The sequence below is a fragment of the Equus asinus genome, chromosome 4 (genome assembly GCF_041296235.1).
Source record: "Equus asinus isolate D_3611 breed Donkey chromosome 4, EquAss-T2T_v2, whole genome shotgun sequence".
Classification (NCBI taxonomy): domain Eukaryota; kingdom Metazoa; phylum Chordata; class Mammalia; order Perissodactyla; family Equidae; genus Equus; species Equus asinus.
This window is the reverse complement of record NC_091793.1, coordinates 17,782,894-17,793,227: the sequence shown is the minus strand read 5'-3', so window position 1 is coordinate 17,793,227 and position 10,334 is coordinate 17,782,894. Positions and strand designations below refer to the sequence as shown.

General features: G+C 61.9%; 1 protein-coding gene across 4 annotated transcripts in view; it reads right to left on the bottom strand.

Moving 5' to 3' along the window:
- SHISAL1 (shisa like 1) overlaps window positions 1-10,334 on the bottom strand; it is a 135,141-nt gene that overhangs the window by 25,454 nt on the left and 99,353 nt on the right. For all 4 annotated transcript variants that reach the window (XM_070506751.1, XM_070506753.1, XM_070506750.1 and 1 more), the window contains exon 4: window positions 7,085-7,402. In XM_070506751.1, the coding sequence (XP_070362852.1) occupies window positions 7,085-7,402 (318 nt within the window). The remainder of the gene's footprint in view (window positions 1-7,084; window positions 7,403-10,334) is intronic.

Below are 10,334 nucleotides of genomic sequence, written 5' to 3'. Positions count from 1 at the left end.
CAGTAAAAAAACTGTAAGCCGTCTACACGCCCCGCTGCAGGGGAATGACGAATTAATGACAGAACACGGGGTCCAGACCACCAGGTACCTGCTAAAATGATATTTAGAAAAACTAAGTAAAACCACAGGATAATGGCTCATTTAAAGCTAAGTGAATAAAATTAGAATGCAAAACTGGGGGTACATTGTTATCGGAAAGGTGTTGAAGCCAGTGCGTAAGAAATGCAAAATATCCGTAGTTCTGTGTGTGTGTGTGTGTGGGGGGGGGGGTTCCGTGTGGCTTTTCTCTCTGTTTTTCCTCTGGCACTAACAGCCACGATCATTACAATCAGCATTTAGGGAGGGCCCTGTCACACGCTGGGCCCTTTCTAGTCCTCGAAGTCATCCCGCAGGGTAAGTCTCCCTGTGTCCATTTTACTGATGGGGAAACTGAGGCTCAGAGAAGTTGAACCATTTGCCCGAGGCTCCCCACCCGCACAGGGAGGCTCGATCTGAACCCGGCTCTGACTCCAAGAGCATGCAGCTCACCCCCCACAAGTTTCCCCCAGCGTGACCAGGAGATTCTGAAGCGAAGTTTTGTTTAAAACAGCTGGGTGTTGCGTTTCTGCGTTCTGTGCTGCCGGGTCCTCCTCTGCGGGCAGGCTTTCCAGGGGAAGGAGGCAGGCGGCGAGCTGCCGGGGGGATGGATGGGGACATCTGGCCGCCTCAGCTCCTCCTCGGGCTCCAGAAAGATTCCGAGGGCTGGCAAAGACCTTCACAGATGGTGCAAGTGAAAGGACGAAGACCCCGAACCAAACCAAACTGACCACTCACACCTGGGGCCGCGACAGAGCCAGCACTGGGCGGGAACCCACACCAAGTTTCCAGCCGATCCTGGGCCCAGGCCTGAGAGGGCTTGGCATCCGATCCCTGGAGCCCCAGGCCTCATGAGCTTTGGGGATATGTGGGGTCCGGCCCCTGGGCTGGGTGAGACCTGATTTGCACAGGGAACCCACCTTGTGGATGCAGCGAGGGGCCTCGAGCTGTGTGAGCCCCGTCTCGGGGTTTAGCTGTCACAGCCGGACAAGCACAGTGGAGACACTGCCTCCCCTTCTGAGAATGTGGGCTTTGCAGTCGCCAGATCTGGTGTGAACTCCAGCGCAGCTGCTGTGCATGCCTGGGCCAGTGGCTAACTTTCTCTGAGCCTCGGTTTCCCCCTCCAGACAAGGAGCTCAGGATGACCAAGCTGCAGTGCCGTTGGGGACGTTAAATGGCACGGGTCGTTGCAGCTGCTTAGCTCGGTAGTTCCTTGTAGATGGGAGACACCGTTATTAGGAGAATAAAGCACTGCACCATGGATCTGACTTCCTGGGCACCTGTATGTGCCCGGCGCTGGGCGGAGGGAGATGCATTCATTCGCCACTTTTGTCGAGCACCCGATACTCAGTGCGGGGGTTACGGCTGAGCACAGGCACATCAACCCCAGCTCTGGTTACAGCTCTGTCCTAACAGCAGAGGAGACAGACACAAGACAAGAAACCAAACACAACAGCGAGGAAACTAAAAGAGGGTAAGTGAGTAGCGAGGGATGGCGGGGCGGGCCTGCTGCTGGTTTACAAATGCTGGCCAGGGAAGGCCTCTCCGAGTGGTGACATCTGAGCAGGTGCCTGGTGGAAGGGAGGGGCCGAACCACGCGTTCATCTGGGAAGAGAGCGTTTCAGGCAGAGGGAGCGGCAGGTACAAAGGTCCTGGGGTGGGGGTGAGCTTGGGAAGCTGCGGGAACGGCAGGGGGGCCAGTGTGTCAGGAGCAAGTGGGGGAGACGAGGACAGATGGAGGGAAAGCTGGCTTCTCCGTGGAATTAGCTGAAGGAGGCTGGGCTCCAGCCCTCACACCCCACTCCCTGATCCAGTGACTGTGAGGTCTGAGCGGGGGCGCCCCGACACCACCCACATGGCCATGCAGTCAGGCCCTGGGCCCCCAGCGGCAGGCAAGGAAGTGGCGTTTCCGGTGATGGAGGTGGACGCAGCATGTCTGCAGGGACCACAGAGGCAGCCCCAGTCGGAGACATGCCACTGCCGTGGGGCCTGCAACGGTGCCCACGCACCACCCAGGGTTCTGACGGGAGGCTCACCCCTCCTCCCCAGCAGAGGGGCCGCTGGCTGTGGGGTGCCACATTAGGGCCACACAGCCCGGGGTGGAGCCCTGCCTCAGTCTCCCCTCTGCTGGGTGACCTGGGACTTCTCTGAGGCCCCCAGTTTCCACATCTGAAAATGGGGCTCAAAGCCCCAACCCCACAGGGCAGACAGGTGAGGAAACTCGTGACATGTGGCTGGCCTGCGGGGGTGCTGGGTGATTGCTGCTGCCACCTTCGCTGGCCCCCTTGGAATGGCAGGACCCCCCAACATTCACTTACCCACCTGTGAAGTGCCCACAAGAACCGCCCCATCGGGGCCAGGCACAGGCCAAGCCTTTACAAGGACCGTCTGTCCCATTTAATTCTCAGGATGATTACGACCCCTGGCATTTACATGGGGAAACTGAGGTACAGTTGGTGAAATGACGTGCCAAGGTCACACAGCCAGCAGGTGGCACGGGTGGGCCTTGAACTCCAGCCATCTGACGGGAGCCCAATCAGATGAGCGGGTTCCAGTAATGCTGATAGTGACAAAAATACTAAAAATAACCCACTGAATAAGAGTGATGGCTGCATGATGGTGTCAGTGTGAACCCCGCTGATGGAGCCGGGGACGGGTGCCTGGTACATGGTGGGCACCCGGCAGTGGCCACTTCCTTCTCCTCCCCGTGCCCACTCTTGCTCCTCTTTGTGTCTCTGGGCCCTGAGCCCCTGACACGGGCGCCTCAGTGCCAGCCACCCAGAAGAGAGTGTGCGAGCAGCGCCCACGGCCTCTGCGGTGGGTTTCTGAGTGGTCACTGAGCACTGCTGGGTGCCCGGCCCCGCACAAGACTCTGCTGGGGGGCCAAGGGCCAGCCCCGTCCACCGCCTGGCCTCCCAGCTCCAGCGTCCGCTCCCGGCCACAGGCCTCCCTGTGCCAGACTAGGCAGCTACAGTCCAGGGAGCCTGGGAGAAGCTCCTGCTGCAGCCGGGGCGGGAGGTCCTGAGAGCCTGGGGCAGCCCTGACCTGCAGCACCGCTGCCCGCACCCCTCCGGTTCCCCTCTGTCTCCATCCACCCTGTCCTCCTGCCTCAGTCTCCCCGGGAGTGGTCCAGGGTGGGATCTTGACTCCAGAGCCCCCCGCCTCCACATAAGGGCTCAGAATAGGCCTGTGGGGACCCAGAGGAACCCAGTGACGGAGACTCCAGGAACCCAGGGGGGAGTGGGCACGTGGACCCCTCTGTCCTCCTCTGCCCCTCTTCCCAGAGGAAGGGCTCAGGTCTGCTGGCGTCCTGCCCCCTGGGGGAGGAGAATGGGTGAGGGGCCAAGCACGGAGACGCCTCAGGAGCTGGAGAAGCTGGGACCATCACACAACACAGTGGACGGGGAGGGAGCGAGGGACAGGCCACAGGCTGAGGAGCTCTGGGGACGGAAGCAGAAAGTGGGAGATGCTGTCGGCGGCTTTTCGAGTCGTTTAAGGAGCACTAACGTGCTCCTGGCCTTGCACGCCCGGCCCTCCTGGCTGTGACACGCTCGTGGTGACTGTTCGGCTGCCTGGAGTGTTGACTGTGACACCACGTGGAGGCTGGGCCGCGAGGGGCTGGAGGTCGAGTCGGGTGACAGTCAGAAGCTGGGCAGCCGTGGTCCAGCAGGAGGTCAGGGCCCAGCTGCAGGAGGACTGCGACCCGGGAGGGTGTTCAGTCGTCTCCGCGGTGGGGAGAGGCGGGCTGAGAGGGGCCAGAGGGGCCAGCAACCAAGGTCACAGAAGGCTCTGAGCCAAAGGACAGGGTGGCAGCGCCCCCACCTCTGGAGGCCCGGGGGTTCGGGGGCAGGAGAATACATCAGGTTGCAGGAGACGAGGAGGAGAAGCAGGCCATCGGGGCAGGAAGGAACAAGGGAGGCTGCAGGGAGCGGGGGGGGCAGGGGCCAAGAGACAGAGACAGAGAGACAGAGAGACAGCTAGAGAGACAGAGAGACATAGAGAGACAGAGAGACAGAAAGACAGAGAGAGACACTGCAGACAGGGTTGGGGGTGGAGGCTGGCTGAGCAGCCGTGGAGGTCCCTGGAGGCACAGCTGATGGGATGGGTGCTCAAGGGGCCGCATCTCGACGCGGAGGAAGCGCTCAGGACCGCTGGCACGCGGCGTGTGGAGGACGCAGGCTGACACTTTGCAAATGGAGCAGCGCAGACTCGGGACTCTTGTTCTGGGAGGATCACTGAGGACGGCCCGCCCCTGTCCCAGCCACCTCTCCAGCCACACCCCTGGCGACACTTAGACACCCTGTGACCACACCCACCACGTGGTCGCAGACCCAAGACCTCCACTGGGGCGGCTCCCTGCCCAGGACGTGCACCCCCCCCCACAAGTCGAGGCTCATCTAATGCGGATGGCTGGGCTCTGGCTGTGCCCTCGTTCCGCCTGAGCCCCCCAGGCTGTATGTGCTGGTTTACGTGTGGTTTCCTGTGGCCCCTTGTCTCTGTGTCCCACGGCTCGCTCCCACCCCATCACGTACGGGCCGGTGACCTCGGGAAAGCTACCCCCCTCTCCACGTTTCGGGCACCTACTCCTCAGGGTTGGGGTGAGAATTAGGGTGCAAACACAGTGCCCGGAATACAGCAAGTGCTCGACAGATGTTGCTGGAACCGTGGGCACTCGCCAGGAGGCCCAGCGAGGGGAAGGTCCCCTCTGCTCTCAAAGTCCATCCCCTCCCACCTTGGTTGGCAAAACGGAAGCCCAAGCAGGAAGCCCCTGGCCCAAGGTCACATGGAGTGACCAAGGGCACACCGAGTCGAGAGGGCAGAGGGAGCCGGGGGGGCACCTTCTCCCGCATCCCATCCTCGTAGGTTTCTGACAACGGTTTTGAACGAATGACACGGGGTCACGGAAACGCCATCCCGAGTCCGCACATGCGAGGACGGGGAGGGACAGCGAGGCTCTGAGCTCCAAAATGGAATGCCCCCCCGTTTGGATGGCAGCCCACGATGGCAAGCTCAGCCTCCCACTCGGACGCCACGAACTCGGACTTGACGCACCATCCCGGCAGCCCCAGCAGCTCTTTCTCCTCCACGGCTGACGCCCTTGAACTCCATCCTGACCACACAGCATGCCTGGCACACAGCAGGCACACAATGTGTGCAACGTGGGGACGCACAAGGGAGAACTGTAGGGGACAGCCATTGGAACGGCCACAGGAGTTCGGGGAACAGAACAACGCCCTCACAGTGCAGGGCGGCGCCTCCCACCGCCGCCTCGTCAAGTGCACAGGGGGGCATCAGGCATTCCCACTGGCGGGGAGAGAGGACGGATGCGCCATCGGTCAAAGAGTAACTTCCCAGCTCTCCGGAATCTTGGCTACAGTGGTTCCCAAACTGGGGTGCCTACAGGCACGGCCCTAAGAGGCGACTCGTTGGCAGGCTCTGCGTGAGACCCAGGAATTTATTGTGACAAACACCCGAGTGTGTCTGCTGCGAGACACCCACATCTCAGGAAACCGTAGCATCCGGGCCCGGCCAACGGCTGTCTGTGCTCCCCCCGCCCGCAGACTCCTCAGGGTAGAGACCGACCTCGTCGCCAGCCACCCCCTCCACATCGCCGCAGCCCGACCCCGGCCCCACCCCAGAGGACCCGCTCAGCTGACACTTGTCAAGCTGAGCTGAGCAAGGCTGTGTCTTTGTCTGCCGCGTGATAGATGGGGCGATTATTCGATCAATAAGCACAAGCTGACTTGAGTGTACCGTATGAATTATTCAAGTCATGCGTTATTGAAAAGCTCACTCCCTCTCGGCTATCTAAGTGGTCGTTACCAGCTCGGCTGCGTCTCCAGCACGAAGCAGCAGGGGTTAGCTGAGCACTGACTAAGTGCCGGGCGACTGTTTACTCCAATCCTCAGGACACCCCCGGGGGCGGGAGGAGTGCATTCTGACTCTCCCCTCCTTCACCAGGGCTGGAGGTTAACACGGCGGAGGTGGCTTCCCTGAAGTTGCCGGGCTGGGAAATGACAGACCTGGGACTTGGACCCGAATTGAGTGGCTGCAAAGCGCGTGGACTTGGCGGTGATGGCTGAGTTGTCTGTTTCTACACCTGGATCTTGCAGCCTGGGCTCAGCATTGTGAGGTCCCAGGATGACACGCCCCATGCCCTGTGTGCCCGTGGCTGCAGCTCGGCCCCCCCCGAGTGTCTGACCCCACACTCCGCCCCTGGACGTGGGCATCTGCGCTCAGCCTGGCTCCTGTGCGGGGCCGGTTCCTGTCCTGGTGCTGGCCAGCCACACCGCGAGGTCCCTGCTCCAAAATGCACAGACTCTCCTCTCTCCCTCCAATTCTACACGGCCCAGGGACCCCCAGCTTACATAACTCCCCACCTCCCACCAGACTAGGGCTGGACAGACAGGAGAGTCGTGCAGAGGCAGTCAGATTAGAACACGCCCTTTATGCAGGGTGACCGGATTCTGCTGGGGCAGCCGCCCAACAAGGCCACCCCTGAGATCCCACCTCCCTTGCCAGCTTCCTCGCCTTCTCTTGAGCCATCACTAAACAGCCTGCCTGCATCACCTCAGATGCCTTTCGGAATGTATGTCCATGATGGAACCCAGTAATATGCAGAGCTTCTAACTTCGTGCTGACAAAAACGTCTCCCCCAGCTCCTGACACACTGATCTGCTTCCTCTGACCAGACCTTGAAAACCAGGAAAGCCATCTGATTTCCCCTTTTGCCTTGGCAGCCAGGAAACTCACAACTCCATTTACTGCTCAGTGGCAATGACTCTTACACCAGGCTCTAAGTGCAATATATGTGCAAGCTTTGTTTCCACCTCCCTGTCCAGGCACCATGATCCCATGGGCAACTTCGAATTCTTGGCAAATAAGATAAGCAAATAATCAGGTCATCGATCGATGGGCCAAACACAGCAGCAACAACGATCTGGTATTTTCCAAGCTCGTCAAAGGCAAGGGAGCGGGGACGGCCTAGGCCTCGATGGCAACCACTCACCAGGCAGACGCACTCTGGAAGGTCATCAGTGGTGGCCCGTGGGCGTCTCCCTGCAGCGTGCGCATGGCCTGGGGGGCTTGCGGCAGGGGGCCGGGGGGAGGCTGGGGCTGCGGGGCCTGCTGCCCTGGCTGGGGGGCCCGGGCAGGGTTCCCCCACCGTCGGGGGTCCTGTTTCATCCACCGTCCGTGGATGCCCCACCGCGCCAGGTAGACCTTGCAAATGTCGTAGTTCATTGCCGAGTAGTACAAAAGGTCCAGGGCCAGCAGCGTCAGCACGAAGAAGCCGTATATCCACACACCCAGCAGCGCCGTGTAGTTGCTGTGGAGAAAGGAGAGAGGCTGAGGGGGGGGCAACAGCCTGGGCCCGAGGGGGTCAGCGGGGCTGACCAGAGAACCTAGGACGGGAGCTATTTCAGGGTCCCCAGAGAGGAGGGGTGGTGAGCCCTTCTGGGGGTGGGGAGTCCCGGCTCCCTCTCCTCCACCTGCCCTTTCCCTCCTCCCTGTGGGGAATCCACTGCCTGGGGCCCTGCCCCTACCTGAGCATCTCCCCCAGGACCCCGCGTCCTTGCTCAGCTGGGCATTGGGGCTCCTATGATGCGGTGGCCCCGACCCTCACCTGCCGCCCGCGATGCTCTCCCAGCATCCTCACCGCCTCCTCCCGTCCCCCTGCCAGCTCCTCCCCATCTTACGGGCCGGGGGCACGAGCAGGAAGTCTGCTGTCTCAGGACAAACCCACCCCAGTTCCGGAGCTGTAACCTCTGCCCCTCAGCACCCACCCTGGGCCACCTCACACCCCATGTGCCGCGTGCAACTCAGCCATTGAGCCCACCCCCTCACCCCCGCCAGGCCGGCTCCCTGAGCCTGCGCCATCTCCTTCCCTCAGAAGCCCAGGAAGCAGGACATCAGCTCAGCTGCCCTCCCCACACCCCACGCAGCATCACTGGGCCCCACTGTCCCACCAGCCACGTGCCTTTCAGACCCTCCTCCCTCCCCCACTCAGTCCATTTCACCAGGTGCCACCACACTGTGCGCGGCTGGGGTCTCGGGGCCCCGACATCCTTTCTCTTGTTTGTCACCCAGCGTTCCCTGCCCAGGGCTGCTCCGTCCTCCAGAAGCAGGAATGGTGGAGGGTTTTAAGCTGCAAACGTGTGCAGCCCCTTTGTGAAGCCTGGCTCCCCGACCAACCTGTCTCTCCACCGGGGAGCACGCCCTGCTCACTCCGACCCCGGGCCTTTGCACAGGCTGTGCCTTCTGCCTGGCCGATCCTTTCTGTCTCCTGTCTCCTTCCTCCCCTTCCTCACTCCTACCATGGCCTGCTGGAGGCTTCATCCCCGAGGAAGCCTTCGGGACAGGCGGCCCCTCCTACGCGGCTGGGTCAGGCCCTCCCCTCGCCTGAGCACCCCTCTCACCCAGCCTCCACCCCCTGGGGCTGTGCTGTCCTGGCCCTCGCTGTCCTCCCACCGAGGCCAGGGTCTGAGTCTCCCCAGGGTGCCCGGGGAGGGCCACTTCCTTGTCTTGCCACTGCAGCCGGGGCTGCTGGGCTCCAGACAGTGCTCGCCAGGGACCACGGCTGTTCAAGCGGCCGATTTATTATCCCTCAAACACCGCCTCCATCTGCTCCTGCTGTGGCATCTGCTCAGGTGGGGGTGCGCTGGCGGGTGGCACAGAGGGGGCGCGTGACTGTGGGGCAGAGCCGACGTCCAGCCTTGCTGCCCCACCTCCCGCAGCAAGAGACCCGCCCGGGCTCTCGCCATATGGGGCCCCTTGATGTCCTGGATCCCCACAGCCCGTCCCTCCAGACCCTGTCTGAAGTCGGGAGCATGGGCTGGAGCCAGGAGGCCTAGTTGTGGTTCCTCCTTGGCCTGGCTTTCCTGTGTGTCCTGGGAGAACACCTGCATGTCTCTGGGCCTGGAGGAGATGATGTGAAACCCCCCCAGTTTCAGTTTCCAGACCCTGGATCTTCCCAGCTCACTTCACCCCCTGCCCAGCCTGGGCCTCTGCAGCGAGATGGTGGCTGGGCCTAGCCCAGGGACGCCTACTGTGTGCCCTCTGCCTGGAATGCCTCCCCTCCCCTCACTGGGGGCCCCTCTGTGTGTCCTGAGCGGTTAGCATGGAGCAGACCCTACCAGGTGCTCAGGGCTTAGCATCTGCTTGAGGAAGGAGGAACCGACCATTCTGCGTCACGGCCGTTCCTGCTCCCGCCTGCGGGCCCCCCTCCAGCCACCACCTGCACAAGGCCCGCAGCAGTCTCAGGGGCTTGTTCATGCTAAGGTGTGAATAACTGACAGCCAGGCCCCAGGCTGCCTTATTTCAGGGCGAAGCTAGCTTTGCCTGGAGACATGGGATGTGTCATTCCTGCCCGGGAACAGAGGCCGGCAGCCCTGTCTGGTGTGCTGAGGCCGGAGCCCTGGGGTGGACATCCACGTGGACAGGAGGGGGGCCTGGCTCCAGTCCCCGGTGCCCCTGCTCTCCCAGCACGGCCCCTCCAGCCTCCCCTGCAGCCCCACAGAGAGGCTCTGAGCGTCAGGCTTTTCCTCGGTGGTTCCCATGGCAGCAGCCGCGGGGGCTGGGGGAGGGGAGCGGGGAGGGGCAGGGGCAGCTGTTGGCAGATGCCGCCACACAGAGAGGGTGTCCATGATGCCAGCCGGGGGTGGTGGCTGGACCCCGACGGGGCCTGGCACCACTGGCACTGAGAAATAATAAGAGGAATGAAAACAGCAGCTCACACATCCCTCAAATGCTTCCCACGTTGGCCCATTTGATGCGCAAAACCAACACGGAAGGAAATGTTATCACCATCATCCCCATTTGACAGATGGAAACCTGAGGCTGGGAGGAACTAAGAGCCTCGCCTAAGATCCCACAGCCACTGAATGGCAGAGCCGGGATTAGAGCCCAGTAGTCTTGTCTCAGAGGGCACATTCCTAACCACTGCACCGTACTGCCTTGGACAGGCGCCACCCAGCTTCTCAGGGCAGACAAGCTGCCTCCAGGCCTTTGTCTGTGCTGCTCCTCTGCCTGGAACTTCTCCCTGCCTCTCGCGCCCATGTCTTGGTGCAGCTATCACCTCCTCCAGGCAGCCTTCCCGGATGGTCTCTGGGTTGAGTCCAACCCCTCCCCTGGGCTCCCAAAGCCACTGGGGTTCCCAGAACACACTGTTGTCTTTGCCGTTTTGTGGACCTGCCAGCACCTGGAGACCACAGCCCCTGGAGGCTGGGGTCAGGGTCCGACTAATCTTTGTGCGCCCAGCG